The sequence below is a fragment of the Gallinula chloropus genome, assembly GCF_964237585.1.
Source record: "Gallinula chloropus genome assembly, chromosome: 2".
Taxonomy (NCBI): domain Eukaryota; kingdom Metazoa; phylum Chordata; class Aves; order Gruiformes; family Rallidae; genus Gallinula; species Gallinula chloropus.
Genome location: NC_140086.1, coordinates 160,731,988 through 160,757,746, shown reverse-complemented (window position 1 = coordinate 160,757,746; position 25,759 = coordinate 160,731,988). Strand labels below are relative to the sequence as shown.

The following is a 25,759-nucleotide window of genomic DNA, read 5'->3' as shown; positions in this document are numbered from 1 at the left end:
TGCCTTCTCCATTACCAGAGGTGATACTTGCTGTGAGGGGCACGTGTCTGCATGTAATGAAAGGAGATGGGATTGTACTCCCCATATGCACAATACCTTCTTGCTTCTTCAGCCCTGGTGTAACCAAAACATCCTCATGCTTCACAACTGATGTGTCCTCTCCTTAAATACACGTGTGGACACATGGAGTGGTAGAGGGAGCCTCAGAGAGTAGGATCAATCCTGGCAACAGGTTTCTAAAAGACATTTGCATAACTATCTTTGCTTCCCAGGATCTGCTGCTAGCATCCTAAATCTTCAACCTGATGCCCCAGTTTCAACAGGAACATTCCAGACAGAGGTCCAGTGTAGTTTGTTCTAGCTGCCTTGTGATCAGAACAACTATTTGAAAGATAAGGACATCTATTAGCTTTCTCTGACTGTCATTTTTTAATGTCCTGCTGTAGCCCTATCAATTTTTTGGGAAAGATGACTTAGTTCTTCTGAGAAGGATGTTGCAGAAAGACTTCCATTTTCAGACTTGAGATTTTGCTTTTTAGCATATATATTGCACTTCTATGCAGGTGGTTCAATTTGACATGTCAGGAGGGGCTCGTTGGCTGCTTTGGAAGCTCACAATATTTTTGAGGTTAGATATACCTACTATGCCCTACATCTGCTTCCCAAGAGGCAGAGCTAGTATTTTAAAAGACTAGATGCTTGAAAGCAGCTTTGAGGATCTTATCTCCTTCAGAGGAGCTGCATGTCCAGCTGCTCTCAGCATTTATGGTCTCTCAGCCTGAGATTACAATGGTTCATGCTGTATCTGTACATCAGCTACTCTAAAGGAAATGATATTATTTTCCCCAAAACTATGTCTCTGCTGCAGAGAAAGACATGGTTAATGACAATGATAAGTACCTGTCTCCTGTGAAGTGCCCTTTTTTTGTCAAAATTGTCCTAGACCTTTGCCCCTCACTCTGCCAAAGACTCCTAACACCACAGGACAGGAATGGGTGTGGGCATTTGAGTATTGCAATTTTTTTGCAATGTGTGGTTGTAGTTGGCCCATACAAGGAGCCTTCAGTAGAGATTGTGGCATTTTCCTGTTGCTGTGTGAGGTTGAGAGTTACAGGGAACCCCTCACAGCAGCCCATCCCTTGCGGTACTCCATCTCCTGCCACATTCTGGGGAGCAGATGTGTTTCACATCCAGTGCTTCCTTCCTAATCTAGAGGATTTCAGCAATGCTGGGAGAAAAACTAAGCCTGGAAGGAATCCCAGCAGATGTTCTGCACAGAAGCTCATACTTGGGACTGTTAAAGCACAAGCCTGAAATGCTGCTGGCCCATTTTCCAGTGTGGTGGTTACATTCTAACGTCGCGGTTTCGCTTCACTCCTGCTCGATGCTGACACAAGCACAGACTAAACCTCTAATCCCTCGTGTGCCCAGTCAGCTTCCTGCTTTGCCCTGACACTCTGCTTGCCTCCCACAGGCTCTGTGCTTGTCAAAAAAGTCTCTAAGTTGCCATTTCCATGAGGATGCACTAATGCATGTCCTTCCTGACGTGTTGGTTAACAGATCCAACCATTGAAGTGGTCAGTCCCATGCAGGATATAACTGTTGATGAAGATGGCACAGCAGAGTTCATATGCCAATATTCTAGGCCAGTACACGCCATATGGAAGAAAAATGATCAGGAAATACATGCAGATGGGCAGCGAGTGATTATCAATCAGGACTGGAATGTAAGCATGCTAAAAATTAAGCCTACGGTACCAGAAGACACTGGCATCTATTCTTGTGAAGCTGAAGGCATTAAAGTGATGGCTGCACTTGATGTTCAAGGTGAGGTCTTCCAGCCAAAGAGGAAGACTATCATGGGTTCCAAATAAAAGAGGTGGAAAAATCATGGCAGCACCTCACAACCAGTCACCCGCTCTCTGGTGTTCACTCCAGTACTGATAATGATGGTAGAAGTAGTTGGGAATTAATGGTCATTGAATATGAAACTGCAGCATTTCACTGGAGCTTAATCCTAATTAATGCTCACTGATTACACCACTTACATGTCGTACCTCTTCTACCATGACTGGAATGTCACTGCAATGGGATGTGTCCTGCTCATTTATTGTTAAATCACAGATGTAATGTTGGTCCAAAGGAATGAGAGGAGCATTTTTTGCTGTTACAGAGTGCTTTTTGCACACAGTGTGCCTCAAAACCACTATCAGATATTAGTAGTATATATAAGTCGAATTTACTTTTATTTTCAGCTAAGGTATTTTACTTATTTCAAATACTGCTCACTCATTAATTACCCTCTTTCTTAGCAACAGCATTTGTGAGGCCCCTGAGATACAGTAAATAAAAATATTAACTTTAGGATTTTATACTGATATAAAATCAGTATTTTCTTTCTTCCTTTTGTTTTTTGGTTTGGTTTGGTTTTTTTTTTTGTGATGCTTATGGAATCATTTTCAGTCACCATGTGGTTCTGGTCTGATTTCTGAATATTTGTGGGGTTTTTAGACAATTATGCCTTCTTGCTTAACCAGAGTTGCAAGTACAGAAGAACAGAGTATTATTTATTACAGTGTTTTCTATGTTGATAAGCACTTTCCATTTTACTGATTTTAAAATATGCTAATGAACATAACCTAAAAGGATCCCAGAGGAGGTAGAGTTTTGTAATTGGCTGTTTTTTATAGTTAGGTCAACCAGCACTCCCAAAAAGCACAAGTAAACAGCTCAGACTTTTTCCTAACAAAATTATATATTCTCCAAGGATTTACAAACCCTCACTGTTCTCCATAAGTAGGTTTATTATAAAAAAGATAATTGTTTTTTAGTAACACATGGGGGTTTTGTGGTTTTTTACTATTAAATAAGATGTTAAAATTTCTTTTTTGATTTTTTTTGGTTTTGTTTTAAACTTAGAACAGTTCACAGAATCACAGAATCACAAGGTTGGAAAAGACTTTTAAAGATCATCCAGTCCAACCATTCCCATCCTGTGCTAAACCATAACCCTGAGCACCTCATCTACCCTTTTTTTAAACACATCCAGGGAAGGTGACTCAACCCCCTCCCTGGGCAGCCTGTTCCAGGCCCTGACAACTCTTTCAGTGATTTTTTTTTTCTAGTATCTAATCTAAAACTGCCCTGGCACAGCTTGAGGTGGTGATAAGGTCTCCCCTCAGCCTCTTCTTCTCCAGGCTGAACACCCCCAGCTCCCTCAGCTGCTCCTCAGAGGATTTGCCCTCCAGCCCCTTCCCCAGCCTGGTTGCCCTTCTCTGGACTCACTCCAGGACCTCAATGTCCTTCTTATGGTGAGGAGCCCAGAACAGGACCCAGCACTCAAGGTGTGGCCTCACTAATGCCCAGTCCAGGGGCACAATCTATAATGGTTATAGAGATCTAAACAGGAATGTCTCAGGACGCTCATTCATATTACAGATCCCGGTGACCCTTGTACGTTCCTTGTGTAAACTGGATTTACTCCACCACGTGTTCCCACTATTGTGCATGCAATTTGTCTGTGTAGCTGGTCTAATATGAGTGATGTTCACACGCACCAGCCCACACGTAGTTTTGCATCAGGCTGATTGCTTATGTAGAAATGCCAAGTGATGCATGACTCTGCGGGCAAGGCGGGGTGTGTAGGGGATGATGTGCATGGTTCTGGCCACACAGTTCACCACAGACGCATGGGAAAACAAACTTATTACCACAGAGCTTTTGCAGCAACTCAGAGATTTACTACTCAAAATACAGTTAATACAGATTGTAGCTTTTTTGTGTGCTTCCCAGAGGCAGAATTGTTAACTCAAATGATGTAATTTTATCTCGTATTTACTTTGCATGAAAGGCAGGAAGGTTTTACCAGGAGCTTCCAGGGGATTCACATCTCCCCAGTTATGATGATAATTGTGCTGCTTGGGAGATCTGTGGGAAATGCTCCTTTGGCAGAAAGAATATGATTATACTGTATCTTCCTAAACCATCCTTTTTATCAACTGTTGGCCTTATTCATATAAACAACAACCTTTTTAAAATTTATTTATCAAAACAGAAGTCAGGTTTCTGTAGGAAGTCTAGATGAAATGCCAGAGGTCATAGAATCATAGCATGCTCTGGGCTGAAAGGGACCTCAAAAGTTCCAACCCTCTGCCATGGGCAGGGACACCCTCATTAGACCAGGTTGCCCAAAGCCCCATCTAACCTGTCCTTAAACACTGCCAGGGATGAGGCTTCCACAACCTCTCTGGGCAACCTGTGCCAGGGCTTCACCACCCTCATAGTAAACACTTTCTTCCTAAGGTCTAATCCGACCCTGCCCTCTTTCAGCTTGAAGCCATTGCCCCCTGTCCCATCACTACACTCTCTGGTGAACAGCCCCTCTCCCACTTTCCTGTAGGACCCCTTTAAGTATTGGCAGGCTGCAAATAGGTCTCCCTGGAGCTTTCTCTTCTCCAGGCTGAACAAGCCCAACTCTCTCAGCCTGTCTTCATAGGAGAGGTGCACTAGCCCCCTGAACACCTTTGTGGCCTCCTCTGGACTCACTCCAGCAGCTCCATGTCTTTCCTGTCCTGGGGACCCCAGAGCTGGACACAGCACTGCAAGGGGGGGTTCTCACTAGAGCAGAGGGGCACAATCCCCTCCCTTGGCCTGGTTGCCACGCTGTGTTTGATTCAGCCCAGGACACATTTGGCCTTCTGAGCTGCCATCACACACTGTTTTAAGTACAGTATTGTGCTAGAGCTTGGTTCAAACCAACAGTGAAACCTACAAGCACAGTTGATCATGTCCACATGCTTTCTATCAGCTTTCCAGCAGTGGGAATCATCCAGTGCTCCAAAGGCTTGTTCATATTCATCTATGCGTGGCCAAACCATTAATACTGTTCATTGTCCTTCTTTCTAGCCAAGAACAGCATTGTCCAGGGCTTGGAGAACGTGGAAGCTGTGGAAGGAGGGGAAGCCTTGTTTGAATGCTACCTTTCCAAGCCTGAGTGCTACAACTACAACTGGCTGATTGACGATGAACCTGCCAAAACCACAGAAAACACTGAGATGGTTTACTTCGAAAACGGACTCAGGCATCTTCTGCTGCTGAAGAACTTAACTCCTCAGGACAGCTGCAGGGTGACTTTCACGTGCAGTGACGCAGTGACCTCAGCCTTCCTGACAGTGAAAGGTAACTGAAGCACTTGTGCATGGGGAGTCTTAATGTTCTGGTTGGAAAGGGCAAATGAACTGGGGAAATACAATGCAGAGAGGAAAAGATGCATTTATTGCTTGCTTATTATCCAGCTCTCCTTCCCACTCAGTAAATGGACGATGCTATACAACTTTTTTTTCCCTTCCTCCATATGCCACAACACAGATACAAGCAGCATCAGCTGGCAATGAGTTAGCAGCAAATAACTGTCCTGTATTTGTCATTATTCTGCTGAGCTGAGTTGTGTTTAAAGGTACTTCAGGGCTTTAGAGATGAGACTGATATCAGCAACACTGTTACCTCCACATTCTTCTATTTTATGCTATTACTGGAGACCTCTGTGGGGACCAGAACCCATTCTAGAGTAGAAGAACAGCCACCCTCAGTCATAGCATGGTATCTCCATTGTGGTTTTCTGCTACTTGGGAAAGACAGGCATTGCAAGATTGGTTTTGGCTCTTGAAAGATATGGAAAGTTTCAGTCCCTGGTGACACCTTCTGTTCTAGAGACATACATAACCTCCCTTTTAATGATCTCCTTGCTCTCTAAGGCCTGACTGTCCAGAGCTTCAGCATAAGTATACACAAGAAGCTATTGCTTGTATTTGTTTTCATAACTGATGGCTTTATTACCTATTCCTATCTACAGGATGGCGCCTACAAATCCTGCAGCCTCTCACAGATGTGGAAGTCTCTCTGGGGGAGAAAGCTACATTTAGCTGCGTCCTAAGTGAAGCTGTGCCAATTACTGAAGTTACCTGGTATAATAATGATGTAGAGATCCAGTCAGATGCGGACTGGGAGGTACAAGCAGATGGAAATAAATACCAACTTATTCTGAAAAAAGCCCAACTGCGTCATTCTGGAGAGGTGACCTTTGCTTCCAGGGAAGCAATTGCATCAGCCAAGTTATCTGTGATAGGTAAGTGTCTGTTCTTCTGACCCAGTGGTGCTGGACATCCCAGATGTCGTTATTGAGCTATGACTTGGAGTTTTCTAATCTTTGTACTGATTCTTTTCTCTTTGCCTTGCTTGTCCCAAGCTAGTGGTTCTTAGTCTGAGAAGATGCTCTGACTGGAAATAGTCTACCTCATCAGAAGACAATTATATCAAGCTAGGGATGGTAGAGATGCTCACCAGTGTTCATTAGCTGCAATCTTTTGTAAAATATAACACAAGTTACGCAGAGTTCAACATCACCCTCGGCAAATGTGGACATGGGAGGGAGCTGAACTGGAGTCCTCATGGAAAAATTATCCAGGGCATCAAAGAAACCTTTGAAATCTGCTAATCTACTCAAGTGCAGGGCAACTGGTTTTCCAGGATAATAAATTACCTATGTGTGAGTGAGATCCATCAAACACACGCTTCTACTTCAGAGGTCCAGGAGTGGATAGCTCTTGGAGTACTTCACAAGTAGGAAGGGTGATAGTTCCCTAATTCCTTCGTGGGGTAGGTTAGATCAGTGATACGCCAGTATCTATTCCATCACCTAAGGTCTGGCTCCTTCCCACAGTGTGTCAGCCAGCCATGGCCATGCCAGCACTGGGCCAGTGATCATTATGAGACAATTGCAGTGTGTTTTAGCTGTACTTGACATGTTCAACAGCCACTGACTGACCATCTGTTCTTTAAATTCTTACAAGAAGTCTGTGCCAAATGACTCCTGAGACTTGAGTGGCTTCTGATATATTCCAGTAATTTCCACCAAAAGATAAAGTGTGTTGATGGATTTAAAACAGTGTTGTCTTATTTTGGGCACCTACATTTTAGGAACTGCAAAATGCCATCCTCATGAACCCTCCTGTTAACAGGTTTTATGTATGAAATTTGGCTCAAAAGTATAGAAAAGAAGCTTCTTTGTCATGTTTGTGGTGCCCAGAATTATAGAACTAGCTGTTGACCTTATTTGCCTTTAATTTGTTGGATTGTTTTTTACCTGATAAATGCCTTGAAGGCTAAAAGAATTATTTCTGTCTTCTAAGCAGAACAGTAAATTAAGTCAAGAACATTTTCCAGTGTACTGAATATGATGATCAGTAGCCCATCTGGTAGGACACCAGAACATTCCCATTATGTATTGTTACTGCCTGATGCTGTGACATATATAGGAATTACACAGGAAGTGAGCTACTTGCTACTAATACTAGAGTTAACTCTGTAGTCCAACCCCAATTTGATTTCCATCAAGGCCAGACCTGAAATGAACATGATCAAGGTCCAAATAAGTTTTTAGCTAAGTTCCATGGACAGTGTAGGGTCATCTTTATTTTGAGCTGGGTGGGACAAAGCAGCAGGACAAACACCTTATGTGTTTTTACCATAAAGCATTATTGCTTGTGTTGTACATCATGGGACCTCTGTTGTGCCTTCAGCCCAGCCCGATCCACCTGAGGAACCAGAAGTTTTAAGTAAGAGCAGCCGCTCTGTAACTCTCTCTTGGTACAAGCCGTTGAGCGACGGCGGTTGTGACATCCTAGGCTACAACGTGGAGAGGAAAATCCCAGGTGTTGGCTGGCAGCTGTGCAACAAGGGCATCATTCACAACACGGAGTTTATGGTGGACGACCTCACCCTGGGTGAACCCTACAGATTCCGCGTCTCGGCCGTAAACAAAGTTGGGGCCAGCGAACCAGTGCACTTCCCTCAGATGGTGAGGCTAGGTGAGAATAGACAAATGCCCAACCCCCCCCCCCCCCCATGGAGGACTGCAAGCTGCTGTAGACCTTGTGTTTCGCATGGCATGCCTGCTTCAACCCACCCCAGGCATCTCCTAGAAGAGCTGACTCTGCAACATCTTTCAGTGCTTTGCTGCCAACACGATTGAGGAGGAAGAGCTTGGAAAAAAAACCACGTTCTGGGCTGCCACAAACAAAACCTGCTGCACTGTTGGTACCCAACACTTCTTTTCTCCAAGCTGCATCAAGCTGTCTTGATGCAGCCTGCACTGCATCCACGTGTTGTCTTCTTTTCTGGTGGAGTTAGGGGAGAATGAGCCAAAAGGAGCATGTTGGAATGCGTTTAGGGTAACCAAGACCCTGGTACCAATGCAGTGGGTGGTCAGTGTTGTCTTCTTCACCCATCTTTATCTCTCATTATATTATTTGTGTGTCTTTTACAAAGAAATGCTGGAGGACTCGGGTCCTTTTCTGTGTGTTGGAGCAACTTTGGAAGCTACAGTGTGCTGTAGAGCTACCTCATCCATCTTTCTTTTCTTGCAACTCATTCTGTGAGAGCCAAGTGCCCAACAAATTCCTCATAGTGAGAATAATGTTAAAAAATACTATTTTTTCCTTGAAGCTCAGATATGCAATGATGTTTTTTGCAACACAACACCTGCCAGTGCTGGACCCTGATAACTCTGCATATGGTGGTTTTACATTCAACAAGCCCAAGGTGGTTGGGGTGACAGTCTCTTCACCCCAGTGAAATGTGCAGAGGTCTTGCTCAGGAGTGTGCTGCTCTAAGGAACTCAGCTGTGGGTTTGCATCCCGGTCACCATCTCTGAGTTTAATGCATTTGTCTTCATTTTAAGTATCTTTGTCCTACAAACAGCAGGCCATTGGCAGGCCTCCTTCCAAAGTAAAGAAGATGCAGAGGAGCTTTTTAAACTTTCAAATTCTTGATGCTTTTGGGGATTTTTTAATCTTCCTAAACAAGTATTTATACTACATTTTTAATTGTTATTTATTTTCAAGACTGGGATCAACACCACTTTTAATAACCCTTTTTTCTTTCAATTATTTTTCTTACTTCTTTCTTGTCTCACTTCAGAACCGCTTCACCTCTAAACATTAAGACCCTCTAGAATCTGTAGGACTGCTTGAGTTCTGGCGATGGGTAAATGAAGATCAGCCAATAAACATGGGAATGTGAAACACGCAACCACTTTTGCATGTATATATTTAAATGGAGCCTGGTTTAACTGCTGGGAGAGCTTGTAAGGTTATTTTGATGTTGTCTTTGGAAGTGCAAACTTTGGATGCTGCCAGTCTTCTTTTTTTTGTGTATTTTTTTTTCTCTTTGGTTTTCTACAGCAGCTAAAATAATCTGTAAGTGAAGGATGGGCTATTTAGATATGTTGCAGAGTGATCTCAAGGGCCTTAAATCCAGGTTATGATATGTTCCTTGTGCTGATTCACTTCTTTGTAATTACAGAGGCTCCAGTTACAGTCACCCATCCTTTGGTGGGAGGCTCAGTCTCTGAAGGGGAGGTGGCTCGCTTGGAGTGCAAATTATCAAGTGAAACTGAAGAGAAGGTGACATGGTTCAAAGGAAAAGAACAAATACAAGCTGGAGGGAGATATGAGATCCTCTCAGATGGGAAAAAGCAGATACTCATTATTCATGCATTCAAAGCTGAAGATCAGGATACATATACCTGCATGGTTTCTCCAGAAGTCAAATCTGTTGCCAGCTTGTGTCTTGAAGGTAGAGTACATTCCTGTGATGCTTATGGAATTCCAGCTCTGCTTATGGACACCCAGGGGCATCTCCCCAGCTTGGACTGGAATTCTCATTTTCTTTTACAAGTTGTGATAATAATCCACTTCCTGTCCAGTATTACCCAGTATGTTTCTGATTCAATAGCAGCTGCCACTTCAGAAAACGAGGGTTCTTTTTTGATTCTTCTGCATATCATCTGCCATCCCCCTGTCCTAGGCATCCCAAATGGCTTTGGGTCATTTTGCTTAGGAAGCTGACTTTTACCTTTACGGTGGGATTCAGTGGTCCACGTGCAAGCATCTAGTGCCATTGAGACAGTTCAGGATATCACCTCTGGCTTCCATCTCCTTCTCCAGAGGGTCCCAGAGTACTCATAGGTCCTGTGTTATGCCTGAGAGACACATATAGATGTCCTAGACAGCCTGGAGCATTCTCAAATGTCACTGGGCACCATGCAGAGGCAAGTCAGTGTGTCCCAGAAGGTGAGTTACAACCTTCAGGCTTAGACACATCTAACTTGAATTATCTACAGGCAAATGCATCCATATGAGGTGGGACTCTCAGCTCTCATTACAACCAGTTGATATCTGTTCAAGCCAGTCAGTGAAGCCCTGTAAAATGGGATGATCCTGGAGTAACTTTCCAGGCTCTGTTGGCAGTCTTGTCCAGATATTCATGGACTGCAACATTAAAAATGGGCAGAAATTTATGTATCAGATGCAAAACTGAGAGGAAGAAAAGAAAAACTGTTTGGCTGTGTTTTATGCGCATACATAGACTCACAGGGCAGTTGAGGTTGGAAAGGACTTCAGAGATAGTGCAGTCCACCCCCTCTGCTCAAAGCAGGGTGGGTGACCTAGAGCAAGTTTCCCAAGACCATGTCCAGTTATATTAATATCACATTTTGTTCTCAACAGAATGCTTAGTTAAATCCTGCTGGTACTCTTCTGCCCAGGCTTTACAATAATGTTTCTCTGTGGTTTCTCAGACTCTACTCATAGGCTTTTAACATCTCTCCAGTTCCCACAGTGACAATGCTAAAAGAGATCGCCAGGGAAGCTCCCCCTGCAAGACAATCAGAAGACCTGGTGGATGGCCATGTCCAGCCCAGCTTGCCCCCTGAGGCTGCTCAGGAGGGAGACCTTCACCTCCTATGGGAAGCCCTGGCTAAAAAACGCCGCATGAGCCGGGAGCCCACTTTGGATTCTATCAGTGAGGTGCCTGAAGAGGATGAGAAGCTTCAGAAGTTGAGGAAGGAGGAAGCAGAGATGTCTCACTATTACTCAGAGGAGTATTCCACCTGTGATGAGCTGGCTAGGACGGGAGAAGCAGATTTCTCTTTCACAAGCTCGGATGATGAGTCTAGAGCTGGGACTCCTTCACTAGTGAACTACCTCAAGAAAGCTGGGAAGAAAAGTGTCAGTGTTACTAGCAAGGTTCAGTCCATCTCCACAGGCAAACTATGGAAACAGTGGGAGAAATCCACTGTGGAGACTGTTGTGGCTGCTCCAGCTGATAAGCCAGCTGAAACAGAAATGCCAGATTTAGATGACCCTTCCATGAACAAGGCCGCCGTTAAGATCCAGGCTGCTTTCAAAGGCTACAAAGTCAGAAAAGAGATCAAACAACAGGAGTGTCCAGTGTTTATTGAGACCTTCAAGGATTTCTCTGGTGAGCCTGGAAGCACCCTCCACCTTGAGTGTGTGGCTCAGAGCAAAACCGACATGAAAGTCCGTTGGCTGAAAGATGGGGAAGAGCTTTCAGATGGTCGCTACTATCACATAGACAACTACAGTGATGGGACCTGCTCTTTGATTATCACTGGCCTGGACACAAAGGATGCAGGTAAATACACCTGTGAGGCATCCAATAAATTTGGCAAGGTTTCCCACAGCGCTAAGGTAGTTATTGGCACTCAGGAACCTGTAGTCTCTCGTAAGGAGAAGCAGGTTAAGCCAAGCACTGACAGTGAGACAGAGAGCTCCTCTGGCAGTGAGCTGGATGATGCTTTCCGTAAAGCAGGAAGGAGACTTCACAGACTCTTCAGGGCCAAGATCTCAACGGAGATCTCTGATGTGGAGGAAGAGCTCTTTGTCAGTGCAGATGAAGGGGACGTAGAGGTGGTTGACCATCAGACGTATCGTGAGGATGACCAGTACATCTACATCAAGTTTGAAGTCTTGTCTGAGGCAAAAAGTGCTGCCACTCGGTTCAGAGAGATGTTTGGTGCCCTGGGAATTCCTGTGGAGATCGACATTTTGGAACAAGGCCCTAAAAAAATTGAATTGCGAATTGGGAAGGCGACACCACCCACCCATGGGAAGTTTGCACCACCGGTAGCGAGACCTCCACCACCCCTGCTGACTTCTGACACAGGTGGGTAAAGCAAACCTGCTCATTCTTTGGAAAAGGCAGCTGGAGCAGGTCAGACAGTTATCTTTTCACTCACAAATAACTTCTGAAAAGTCTTTGTTTTTCATTTGGTGCAGATTTTTTTCTGGAAACTGCACTTTCAGAAAGCCTGATCAACTTCTCAGCCTGTTTTCATTTTGAGGGAGAGGAGTGAGGTTGGTGATGAAGGATGGGGTTAAAAAAAATATTGACTTGCCTACAAAGCTGCTTTTCACAATAGAAAGGTCCCTTACTACAACAACATGGCCATAAATGCTGTGATTATTACAATTAAATAAGTGAAACAGTTTTCAAAACAGTCCTGAGGGAGACAATGTATTTTGTCAAGGAGATGGAAGGGACCCAATGTATACTTTGCAGCTGTGGTATTGCAATGCTTATGGTGCTATGGAATATCTTCATAGTGCTCACCAGGGAGTATCTTCTTGACTGTTTTCATAGAGAAAAGATCTCACACTGCGATTAAAAACTCTAGAAACCTGAAGCCTTCAGTCACTGGGAAGCAGTGCTCTTAAAATATGTCTTTTAACACAAAGAATTTTCCCTTTTCTTCTGTCCTGACTACCCTGACTTTAGCTCCCATGTTCCTGACTGAGCTCCAAAACCAAGAGGTACAGGATGGATACCCAGTCAGCTTTGACTGCATTGTTGTTGGCAAGCCACTCCCCACGGTTCGCTGGTTCAAGGATGGGAAAGCTATTGAAGAAAATGATCATTACATGATCAATGAGGACCAGGAAGGCTGCCATCAGCTGATCATCACAGCTGTGGTCCCCACCGACATGGGTGTTTACCGTTGCCTCGCTGAAAACAACATGGGAGTTGCTTCAACCAAGGCTGAGCTTCGTGTAGACTGTGAGTCTCAAAATCACTGGAGGAAAGCCAAGGGCGGGGGTCCTGCTGAGGAATGGAGACTTTTTTGGTGTTTGGTTTTCTTTTAAAGAAAAGCATCATTTATATATTTAAAAAAAAAACCCAAAACATGCATGTATTGCCCCAAAAATGTTGCACTTGAAACCTTTTGGGTTCAGGTTGGTTTTGCTGACTCCAAGGCAAGGCTCAGGGGAAAGTTTTTCAGATAAACAGAGGTGCTTTCCATAATCCAGGGATGTATAGGGTTCTGCTGCAGTAGCAGTGTGAAATCAACCTGCCAGTCACTCATATTAGTAGAGGAACTATCATTTTATTAAGAAAAATATTTTCAAAGCTCAGATCCTAGAAAACACTTCCTTTTCCATTTAACAGTGACGAGCACTGACTATGAGACAGCAGCAGATGCAACAGAGACGTCTTCCTACTACAGTGCCAAAGAATATATTTCAAGGTAAAATATTGAACTCCAGCCCTTTCTAACTTCTAATGTGGTAAGATAAATACATATATTTATGTCAAGCCTGGGTTTGCTATATCTATCAGGGGCAGTTTAATGTTAATTAAAGAACAACCAAACCAGGTGAGATGCAATAACTTCAACAGCTCAACATATTTATCATGTGCAAACTTGTTCTGGGGGCGTTCAAGGTAGCCTGGATATTCCTTCAGTGTATCACTCCATCGCTTTTAATGTCACATGGTGCTGATTCTGTTGTCTTGATGACTAAACCCATGGACTGAATTAACCTTAAGTAGGTGATTCTGATTCCCAACTCTTTGCTAGCCTGCTGACTTTCTTCTTTCTAATTGTTTAGCCGAGAACAAGAGGAGTCTACCACTGAGGAGGAGCAATTGCCCCAGATCTTCGATGAGCTTCATGATATTCATGTGGCACCTGGAGCATCACTGGCTAAATTTCACCTGAAGGTGAAAGGTGAGGGGACCCCATAGCACTGTCAGTTGTTGCAGGTTTGCTGCTAGGTTGAAGTGCTGGAGAAGCTGTTTTGATGTGCTTTTCTCCAGCTCTGACCCCAGTCTTGCAACGTGTTTGCATAAACCCACTAGAAGAGTGTGTCCATGCTGAGGAACATTGACTTTTGCAGCAGATTCAGGCAGATCATCTCATTCTGTGTCTCCGGGTGTAATTACAGGCATATGCTTTTGGAAACTGGGTCCTGTAATTATCTGAGCACATTTGTTATGTAGGAGCAATAAGTAATTTAAAAAAGATGGTGAAGATGTCCTTCACTCTCTATAATAAATTAAACAGTCCAGGACTTGCTTTACTCTGTGACAGGGTTGCTGTTACAACTTAAAGCATCCTCCTGGAATGCTCGTGGTAGGGAGAGGTAGGGATTCTCCTGTTCTCTCTACAAAAATGATGGAAGCTGTTTTGGCTTCAACTTTTCTCTTTGTCTGTATTGCAAATCAGACCCAAGTGGGTCCAACCTGGGAGGCATTTGCATACTGGCAGTTCCAGACACTGAAGAGACAAGAAAGAACTTTCACAGATAAATAGAATTTAATGAATCTGAATTAATTTGGGTTTGAATTTGGGCAGAGTTGGGTAATGCTTAGCTCCTCCTCAGAAGGATCTGCCTGCTTGGAGGTGCTCCCAAAATGACGTTGCCAATGAGTTTTCTGCTCTGTGTCTGTAACTGCTCCTCACAGGGTACCCTCAGCCTCGACTCTACTGGTTCAAAAATGGGCAACCATTAAAGCCCTCAGATCGCATCCTCAAGACTGATAAACAGGAATTCCACTCACTGGAAATTCGTGATGTCACTAAGGCAGATGCTGGCCAGTACTCAACATTTGTCATCAACTCTGCTGGTTCTGCTTATTCATCGGCCAGGCTGGTAGTCAAAGGTAGGTATTGGGCTGTTTTGGCACCTATTTATTTACACAGTGAGGGTGAGGGAGCCCTGGGACAGGCTGCCCAGGGGGTGTGGAGTCTCCTTCTCTGGAGATATTCCAGACCCATCTGGATGCTGACCTGTGTGACCTGTCCTAGGGATGCTGCTCTGGTAGGGGGGTTGGACTCAATGATCTCTGGAGGTCCCTTCCAACCCCTACGATCCTATGATTCTATGATTCTATTTCTCCTTATTCCAGTGACTCTTTCCTTTTTACATAGTTGTTTTTCTTGATAAAGCCTATCAAGGTAAGCTAAGTGAGGTGTGAAAATCTGTAGGCAAAAGACAACATGCTTTAAATCTTGGTTCACCTACAAATGTACTGTGTTTCCCAATGATGAGAAATGTCACTTTTCTAGTGTCTGGCTGTTGACTCATAAACATACATTTTATTCCTGCCCAACTTTAATAACTTTAATGATTTGGGTTTTTTACAGCTGAGGGTCTCTTGTAAATCATACTGACATTTCTGTGTAGTATCTTCTGGGGAAGAACTTCCTGGTGAGGGTGAGGGAGCCCTGGGACAGGCTGCCCAGGGGGTGTGGAGTCTCCTTCTCTGGAGATATTCCAGACCTGTCTGGACACCGACCTGTGTGACCTGTCCTAGGGACCCTGCTTTGGCAGTGGGTTGGACCCAATGAGCTCTGGAGGTCCCTTCCAACCCCTATACAATTCTCTGATTCTGTGATCTCCTGCAAGAAATAAATGCCTGGAGACACTCTTCTTTAGTTCAAGTGATGGACAGAAAGGTATTTGTACTTACCTTTTTTTTCTTGTGATACAGATCCTGGTGAGAAAGAAGAGCCATCAGAAACAGGTGAGAGAAGCCATAGTAGGTGATAACAGAAGCCCTAGGAATTCTTCTAAACTCACACAGAGGTCGTCAACCTGTTTTATCAATAATGTCCTTTTCAGATTCCCACGAGCAGCTGATACCACCCAGGTTCCTTGAAAGATTTACTAATAAAAAGGTGAAAAAAGGGGCAAGCATAACGTTATCTGTGAAAGTTGAAGGTAAGTGGATAGATACCTTGCCTCTTTGCATACCACTGAAATTGTGTAACTTCATGGCACACCCAAGTCCTTCTAACATCTCCTGTATCTGGAGTCTGGGATTCCCAGCTTTGTAAGAGACTTTCTGTGCTTTTTCAGAAAAGCATCTTACTCATTTTGATGTGTGTTTTCCTGTATGTAAAACCAGGATAATAACACTTACTAGTTTCATGACGATGTGCTGATTAACAGCTTTGGTTTTACTAAAAAGTTTAATGTCCTTAGGAATGTGCTGTAGGAAGATTTATGTTCCTTTATTGTATGATGAGCCTCTTACAATATCAGAAAACAGATCAAAATAGCCTTTATTGACAGCACAGCTCCTCATTGTAAGGAAGGAGCACCATTATGAAAATTAAAGCTCACTGAATTGGTTTTCCTTTAGGAAATCCACCACCAACTATTACTTGGATGAAGGAAGAGTCTCGGGAAGACATCCTGTGGATCAAACCAGACACTCCTGGCTATAAACTCGCCAGTTCAAATATGCATCACAGCTTAATCCTGTTGGATGTTAAAAAGAAGCACAGTGGAGCTTACACATGCATTGCAACCAACAAGGCTGGCCAGTCCATCTGCACTGCCACCCTGGAAGTCGCTGATGGTAAATCTTTTTTACAATACAACCATATTCTCTGTGTTTCTAAGAGGAAAAAACAAGTGTGACTGATAAGGCAATTAATCAAATCACAACCAAAAAAGAAGAAAAAAAGGCATTTTCCCTAGATTGCCTTGCCAATGATGCTACTTTTTACTTGTATAATGATGTTTTAGATTTCTGGCCCTATCCTAGGTTAAGAGCAGCATCTTTTCTGTATAAACTGCAGCCAAATCTGAGAAACAACCAAAGTTGCCACCAATTAAAAAGAAAGGAAGAAAGGCAATGTAAAGTAACTAAGAAAAGTTTTAAATTTTGAGTGCTTCAGTCTGCTAAGGTATTTTACACTGTAGAATTTCTTTACAACATCTAAAGTTATTTAATTCCCTTATTGCACAGCTTTGCAGAGCTTCTCCTGTCACGTTCCCTGCAGTAAAAGGAGGGACAAGTAAATTCTGGCTGCTGGGGTGGGCAGCACTGAAGGACTTGGAAATGTTTTCCTGTTATCCTTCCTTTCATCTCACATTTTTGTTGTACTAAGAGCTACAGGAGGATAGCTTGAGCAGTACAGAGAAATGGGGCAATCACATCTGTGTGAATGAGGGGAGGAGCAAATAATTCATATTATATATGTGGGAACATGTATCCCAGGTCAGGAGCTGCTACCAGGGCAGGCTCAGTATTTCAGTGTTCCCTGTAGTTCATGTCTAGAAAATGTGCCTACAGTAAATACATAAAAAGGACATTGTCTGCGTTCTGTCCTCTAATGATAAACTTTCATCTTCCAGTAAAAGAGGCTGAAGTTTTGACCCAGGAGCGTGTGATGGTGTCAGAAGCCATCATGACCACACTGGGGTAAGTGGTTGGCCACCCATGCTGAAGTGGAGCAGTGCAGGTTACCATCCTACAGAAGTTCCCATGATCCATTTGTAGGCAGTGTTCACTTTGGGCATCTTATATTCATGTGTCAGCACCAGAGTTAAAACAGTCTGATGTCCTAGGATGGAAAGTGCTATAAATACTCTAATATCAATGTCAGCCATTCATATTTGAGTATCAGGGAGGATAGGAATAATGACAACAGATATAATAGAATTGTGCAGATCATATAAAACTCATGCTGCTTTTCTTTGGCATTCTACTTAGGAGATGAAATTCAGAGGGTCAAGGTCTGTCTGTTACTTGACAACACTGAAATACACTGATGCTTCACGAAAAGCAGAAGTGGATGAAAAGGGTCTACTCATAGAATTCTAGTTTACAAATTCACCTGAAGAATAACCTCCTCAATTTGCCATTCTCAGCTTGGGCGCTAGGCAGATACAGCCTAAAAACTTTATCCACCTGAACACACATCAGCTTCTAGAATACGTCCAGCCTAAAAGGCTTCCTCTGATGAAAATGAAGAAAGCTGCATGGTGAATTCAGCTGTTCCACTGCAACATCTCCCAGGGATGCACCCAAGCTCTGCTAGGCAGACTTATACTTAGTGAGATATGGTTTCTCACATACCAAGTGGAGTGAGCTTCCTCTTGCTTCCTGTGTCCTAACAGAGAATTAGGGCAGATCAGCATGTGCAAGGAAACTTTATAACCTGCCTCCAAAAAGCACAGGAAGGCAGAGGTGCTGACTTCAGGACATAAGTGGTTTGGCAGAGCTGTCTTGGGAAGCACCATAAATGCTCTCCATCAGATGCAAGCAAGTGCTGGTAGTTCTTCATGTCTGTGAAGCCATTTTCACTCCGTGTTGACAATATAGTCTCCTGCCTCTCTCATACTGTCATGAATTGGTGTTGTCTGTAACAAGAGTCTCCTTGGAGACTTCAAAACCACTGCAGTACCTTTAGTCAGCTTCCTTCCCAACTTACAAGCATCCTGATGATGATGATGATCCAGCAGATCTCTAGCTGGACCATGTCATCTGCACGTTCTCCTGATGGTTTTTTCTCCTCTTGGTTTCCTGATTAAACCACTGGAAACTGCTGAGCATTAATTCAATGAAAACTGACTGAGACTACAGATCCCACCAGACATGGTGTCTCCAAATGTAATAGTTTTATTTCAGTGTCAGCTGGGAATAAAGTCCCTGTAGCACCAGGGAGATGGAGGCTGCTCTGCTCTACAACTCACTCTCAGAGCAGCCAGGTCTTCCCAAGCAGCAGTTTGAAATAAAAATCAGGATTAAGGAGAATTCTCAGATGGGATTTGGCTTAAAGAACAAGACACCCAAGTGTTTCTGTGCCCGTATGAGGCAGGTGCCCTAAGTCTCATTTGTTTCCATAGCCCTGGTGAGTAACTGCAGTCCAAAACAGAGTCCTCCCTTGGATATTCCCAGGTAGAGGAGGAGGGGATGTTTCTCAGTTTGCTTATTGTACATTTTGTTTTAACATTTAACTCTGCTTTACTCTTTCTTTTCCAGGGCTGTTCATCCCTCAGAAATGAGAGAAGGTAAGAGAAGCTCTTTTCTCTCTCCTACTCCTGCCCTTGACATCTAGATCATGCTGAGCTTGCGTGTTCCATGATCACCACGTACTTTTGTCCTCTTTTCTTGAAATTAAAATGTTGGAGCTTTTCAGGAATGGTGTCCATTCAAGGGTGAATTATTCGGATGAAAATTGAGCAAGTGCAGTTTTAAAAACAGGAGGTGTCAGGAAAATCAGACCTTCAAGTTGGAGCACCAATCTGCAGAAGAGCTTTTTCACAGTGAGGGTGAGGGAGCCCAGGGACAGGCTGCCCAGGGGGATGTGGACTCTCCTTCTCTGGAGATATTCAAGACCCATCTGGATGCCAACCTGTGTGACCTGTCCTAGGGACCCTGCTTTGGCAGGGGGGTTGGACCTGATGGGTTCTGGAGGTCCCTTCCTACCCCTACGATTCTCTGATTCTGTGATTCCTTCTGCAGAAGCTTTTGGGAATAGCAAAAGATGACTTTCCAACAACATTGCCTGCTTAATAGAAAGTTTTCTTTTCCAGGAGACCTTGAAGCTGGTAGAGAAGGTGTACCCAAAAGCCCTATTACATTAGCTGATGTTGGCTCAGAGGAATTCTTCCAGAAACTCACCTCACGTATCTCCGAAATGGTATCTGCAAAAATAAGTCAGGGTAAGGAACAAAACATGAATTTAATTAGTGTAGAAAAAAAATAGCAGTCTTTTTTTTTTTTTAGTTAGGTATCATTTGGACTTCAAATATCAGTGAGATTTATGAAGCAGGTTTTGAGATGTTCATCCTACATAAGCATATGAACGTTTTTAAAAGCTCAGGACTAAGAATTTTTAGTAAAACTCCACATCTTAGTGTACAGTTTTGAACTAGGAAAAAAGCTAGTACAGTAAATTAAGGTGGCTAGTGTCCATCTTAGGTGCACAGCGTTCATCAATGGCACAAAGCTGCACCAGGGCAGGGTCAGATTAGGTGTGAGGAAAACATATTTTTACTGAAAGATTTGTCAGGGTCTGGAACAGGCTGCCCAGGGAGGGGGTTGAGTCACCATCTCTGGATGTGTTTAAATAAAGGATAGATGAGGTACTTAGGGATATGGTTTAGCACAGGATGGGAATGGTTGGATTTGATGATCTTAGAGGTCTTTTCCAACCTTGTGATTCTGTGATTCTGTTCATTTAAACCAACAGGAGTAGCAGCAAGCTTTAGGGTCGAGGGCAAGTTGTAAAAATGCAAGTGGATTTTTTAACATTTTAGGTATCTTGAGTTCCTCAGAGATTTACCACTCCTGAGTCTGAAAGCAATCCTGTTTTGATGGTTTCCAAAATCTTCAAGTTATTACACACAATGGCATTTTAAAATCAAGTTGAGCCTAAAAAGCTGTGTGCTCAGCTATGCAGTAATCTGATGGTCACCCTAAATACTACAAATGTTCTCCTAGGGAATATATTTTTTCATTAAATCAAAAATTGTTATAGATTTGGTTCATGTTCACGTTGGGTATCTTCACACTGGGCTGTTGCTCTGCATTTTAGCGACACTTCGGGTACCAGGCGCAGACAGTGATGATGAATCGAAAACTCCTTCTGCATCCCCTCGCCACGGGCGATCCAGACCTTCCTCCATTGCTCAGGAGTCCTCCTCTGAATCTGAAGATGGGGATTCCAGAGGAGAGGTATGGTATCTGTATGGACAACTTTTACACAAGGAGAAAATTTTATTTAGGAAAACAGATCACCATTCTCCTATGGTTTAAGGATCTCTATCCCCTGTAGGGATGTACTTCACTTTAGTAGCTATATACTTATATATGCTGCCTTATAGCAGCCTTCCAATACCTGAAAGGTGCCTGTAAGAAAGCTGGGGAAGAACTGTTCATGAGGGCATGGAGCAATAGGATGAGGGGTGATGGTTTTAAACTAGAAAAGGGGAGATTTAGGTTGGATATTAGGAAAAAATTCTTCAATCTGAGGGTGGTAGGTCACAGGCACGGGTTGCCCAGAGAGGTGGTGGAGGCCCCATCCCTGGAGACATTCAAGGTCAGGCTTGATGGGGCTCTGATCTAGTGAAGATGTCCCTGCTTACTGCAGGAGGTGGGACTAGATGACCTCTAAAGTTCCCTTCCAACCTAACGTATTCTATGATTCTATATTTAGCAGTTAAATATTGGGCTGGTGATGTACAGCACAGAGAATAAGATTCTGATGCTCACTGTGTGATCCTAGACCAGCAGTTCCAGTCAACATGGTCAGAACACACTCATTATTAAATTTTGCTTTCGTAGCTGAGTTTCAGGAAGGCAGAGCTTAATTTTCTGTGGCCTTGGCTGGAATTCATTAGAAGAATTCTGTTAAGAAGTTCTTTATGAGAAAAATCAGAATTTTGTGAAAATTAGAACCTTTGTGTGTTCATTTCAAACACTTTCTAAAAATATATATGAATTAATAAAACTTTGCAAATGTTAAGCTATTTTGACACTTGCAGGACTGCTGTTTGATTTTCCTGGGGAGAAAAATCCACTGCTTCATGGCATAAATCCAAAAAAACACCTCAGATTGTTTTGAAAATATGGCCTGAGCCTCCCAGAGACTTCATCTTCTGCCTGCTAAGAGCAAAGAGTGGCTCTTTGTGCTGAATGAGGGCTGGACAAACAAACATTTAACGTTCTGTATTCTGTTTCCAGAGCACAAAATAACTGTCGTTTCCTGCCTGCAGATCTTTGATGTCTACATGGTCACAGCTGACTACGTGCCTGCTGCTCCTGACAGGGAGACCATCACTTTGAAGGAAGGCCAATACGTAGAAGTCCTGGATTCAGCTCATCCTCTAAAGTGGCTGGTCAGGACTAAACCCACAAAATCGAGTCCCTCTCGACAGGGTTGGGTGTCTCCAGCTTATCTGGACAAGAAATTAAAGGTGACTGCTCATGTTGTGTGTGTTTTCCTGTAAAATTAGTTGCTCCTGTTGCAGACCAGGGTCATCCCTTTCACAAGAAGTGATGGGTGAGGAAGTTGTTGAGGAGGTCTGTAACATGACTGGGCTTTTTCATGTTTTGATTAGACATTATTTCTGTATCTGTACAGGGGTGCCTGGGTTTGAAAGACCTAGTAATCCTCCAGCAAATAAGGAAACTTCACACTAGTTTAGGAGCTGTTGAAAGGGACTGTGAACACGAGGGACATTCCTCAGTGTGCATCCATAAAAGCACTGTTAGCTTGAAAGAATAATGTTTCCTTTTTCTTGTGTTTTAGTTGTCACCAGAGTGGGGAACAACAGAAGTTCCTGAGTTCCCTGGAGAGTTTGTTTCTGAAGATGAATATAAAAGGAAGCTCAGGTGAGCTTGTGTTGTTTGCATCTGGGTCCCTCCCATCAGAGTCACTGGTCTCATTCTCCTGAGTCCAGTGCTCTGCTAGTTCATCTCCCCTTTCCCAAAGTCAAGTAAACTCTTAATTCTCTCAGACTTGTAATTTGTGACCTTTGATTAGGTTTTGCCATTTACTTCAGCCTAGGAAAATTCCAGGAAATCTAAATCATACCGGATGAGTTGAAAGGCGGGTTCTACATGATCTAATTCTGGAAGCTCCTTCCAGATCCTAAACTACAATACCTCCAGACTTTGGGGTGCCCTATATTTGAGGATCTTATCTAAAGGGGGAGTGAAAGCACTCAACCTTGTGTTACACTGCTGAGGGTGCTCTCATGGAGATGCTATTTTGATTGCATAAAGTAGCATTGAAATCTCGACTGTCCACTTTACAGAGACCCTTTTGTTGCTCAAGGTCTGGTCTATCTGCCCAAAGAATAGTGGTGTCTGAGTTCCTCTTATGGTTGGGGGGAATCTAGTCAACACACTCCAGGGTGTCTGTTCCACTGATCACATATCCCTACTTTAGAGCTTAAAAGTCACTCAGATGTCAATGATAACTGTGGTGATTTTTCTCAGTTTCCTTTTTGCCTATTGATCTTTTCCTTCAGTGTTCTTATGCAAGAGCTGTTGATCTCAGAAGAGGATTACATTCAAGATCTACAGTTCCTCCAGACACATCACCTGAAGTACACTGACACCTGTCCCAATGTCCCAGGAGCTGTTGCCAGTCAGAGATCCACCATCTTCAGAAATATTGATGACATCACTCGCTTCCACTCCAGGTGGGCATTCCCATGTGCCTTCATTTGAGTCCAAAGAGTGGTTCACATGCCTGGTGACAGGGCCAGAGTAACTGTTACTACTGTGAAGCATGTGAAGCTCTGGCAGTCCTGAGGTACAAGAGGATGATCCTTTTGGGACAATAGATGTTGGCAGAGCATAGGGTTGGGACTCCCATAACATCCTTCAGAACTTCAAGGCTTCATAAGTCCAACTTATGTCTTACACTATTAAGTGAATTTAATTGAGAAACAGTGAATTATAGTAAAAGGGCAGCAGGCACTTCAGTAGTCTCTTCATAGAGAAGCACATTCATCTAAGACTCATGCCAGCCTCCATGCATTCCAAGCACACACACCTGTAGCAGCCTGTCCAGGTACCACACCATGGTACAATGGCTCTGTCTACTCCAAGAAAGGATTTACTGCAGATGTGCTGCTCACAGAGAGACTTCCCAAAGTCCAGGCTGAAATACTTCTACTTGTCAGGGAGAGAAGCTGTTGTACAATGTCTTATGTACCTTAGGCTTTCCATTGCTTTTAGCACCCTGATAATCTTGCTCTCACAAGAAGGGATGGTTCTTATGGGAAGTCCCTGCCAACAGCATGAGAATCACCCTTCCTTTCCCATTTTCCTACCCTATGGTCCTAACTACTGGGTTAAATTAGGGAGGGGTCAGTAACACATTTGTACAAAGCACAGTGATCATGCAGCATCTTCTTCAATCAGTGTGTGCTCCAATCGGTGCTGGTGGCATTGTAATCAGGAGAAACCAATAAAGAGTTTGAGAAGGTTACAATGAAAAGTAGTAGTTACTCTGGGGAGATCATTATGGGGGCACCACTTCTGCAGTGGAGAAGACACTTATCTGGAACATCTGACACTTTTATTAGATGGGCCATGAGAATAGATTTTCCTTCTCTTTCCTCCCTCTCTCCCTCTGTTTTCCTCTCCTTTTGTTTTTCCCCAAAAGTAGCTTCAACTGAGAGAGATCATGCCTGCCATCAGCTACTGACACTGCTAAAAATCTCACCATCTTTTGTGAAACAGTGGGGACCTGTATCTTCACTCATGTGGATGGCTTATTGACCCTCAGGCATAAGGATCTGTGCAGGGGTTAAATTCCCAATTTGAGATAAGCCCTTCAAAGTTATCCCTACCTTCCTTGTAGGGTATTTCATACATCCAAGTTAAGAGAGGCAGCATCATGCTGGATAAAGAGGCATTGAGAAGTTCAGTGCTCAATGTGACAACATCCCTTGTTTCCCCCAGTCGTTTCTGTGTTAACCTGAAATTGCCTGATTTAAAGGTCTGGCTGCTGGGACCATGTTCTAGCCTCATTCCATCACCTCCTCTTCACTTGTCCTTTGTCCCTTTGTCTCCACAGTGTCTTCCTCCGAGGCTTGCAGAAATGTGACACTGATGATGACGTGGCCATGTGCTTCATCAAGCACGAAGCAGAGTTTAATAAGTACATCCAGTACCTGGTGGGGAGGGTACAGGCTGAGTCGATTGTGGTCAGCAAAGCAGTCCAGGATTTCTACAAGGTAAAACAGCAGCTGCTGAACATGCACCCTAGAATCCACTCCATCAGGAAACATAGTTATTAATCAAAAATGTGATCCTGAAAAGTTTTATTAAGTATTTTCGTGGAAAATCATTTAAAAATGTAATAATTTTGTATTCACTGCTTAGCTCTTCCTCATCATATAATCAATATGGGAACATATTTACATATGCACAGGCATTTATGGGTATTGGAAAGATACAGATCTGAAGGTGGATGTGATTATGTAATTGTAATTAAGAGATGTTTTAAGGGCCACCACATTATAAGTCCAGGCAAACTCACACAAAATATTAGTATCGATAGGGAAATCCTTTTTCTCCTCTCCAGCTGCTCAGGATTTAAGTTCTCTAGTGTAAGCATAGACACAACACTTCAGATCCATGAACACGTGCACGTGCATGTTTGTGGATCCCCTGAGTAGCAGCACGGCTCCTTTACCCATACAATACCCCTTCCCAGATCCTGAGGGCTTCTACCTCCTCTATGAATCTCCTACTCAGCAGCTAGTCCAACCCAATCATCACTGACATTGCAAACCTGTGGACCACTCTTGTCCGAGGTCTGGTACCAGTTGCTGACACTGAGGTGACTCACCCCTGCCATCCCACCCACTGAAAGCACTGATCTTATGGCTCACAACATCTGGTTCTTCAAGCTTTGGATCACATCTCCCCAGCATCAGTTTCCCACTGGAAAAGCAGACAAATTCATTATTTCAGGCATCTTGCAGTCTAAAATGATACCTGGCTGGGAAAGGATAGGGGAAGGTTACAGAGGTCCAAAATCTGTAGTGAGGTCCCATAGAGCAATGCAACCTTGCCTGAGTTAGGTCTGTGAGCCAGCATCATGTCAACGTTCTCATGGAGTCATCTTTCCTATTGTTCTTTATAATGTCCTTTTTTCATTCTACATATTTTTTCAGAGATACACAGATGAAATTTTAACTAATGAAGATCCTTCGCAGCCACTTATCCCACCACTGCAGCACTACCTGGAAAAACCCATAAACAGGATCCAGCAGTATCAGACCATCATCAAGGTGAAGAGCTTTTGTTATAGGCTTAAATCTGATATGTTTATGTTCTGCTTTGTTGTGATGGT

The 25,759-nt window shown here is 43.5% G+C and overlaps 1 protein-coding gene across 1 annotated transcript in view; it reads left to right on the top strand.

Moving 5' to 3' along the window:
• The window catches only part of OBSCN (obscurin, cytoskeletal calmodulin and titin-interacting RhoGEF), a gene marked incomplete at its 5' end in the record, with an annotated part of 199,183 nt that overhangs the window by 112,223 nt on the left and 61,201 nt on the right, over positions 1 to 25,759 (top strand). The window contains 22 exon segments of the mRNA XM_084260922.1: positions 1,561 to 1,827; positions 4,906 to 5,178; positions 5,852 to 6,124; positions 7,578 to 7,865; positions 9,361 to 9,633; positions 10,669 to 12,024; positions 12,637 to 12,915; positions 13,306 to 13,384; positions 13,749 to 13,867; positions 14,605 to 14,802; positions 15,634 to 15,666; positions 15,765 to 15,863; positions 16,288 to 16,506; positions 17,289 to 17,355; positions 18,919 to 18,947; positions 19,473 to 19,601; positions 20,477 to 20,616; positions 21,657 to 21,857; positions 22,193 to 22,275; positions 22,917 to 23,090; positions 24,476 to 24,635; positions 25,581 to 25,697. Coding sequence (XP_084117048.1) covers positions 1,561 to 1,827; positions 4,906 to 5,178; positions 5,852 to 6,124; positions 7,578 to 7,865; positions 9,361 to 9,633; positions 10,669 to 12,024; positions 12,637 to 12,915; positions 13,306 to 13,384; positions 13,749 to 13,867; positions 14,605 to 14,802; positions 15,634 to 15,666; positions 15,765 to 15,863; positions 16,288 to 16,506; positions 17,289 to 17,355; positions 18,919 to 18,947; positions 19,473 to 19,601; positions 20,477 to 20,616; positions 21,657 to 21,857; positions 22,193 to 22,275; positions 22,917 to 23,090; positions 24,476 to 24,635; positions 25,581 to 25,697 — 4,856 coding nt within the window.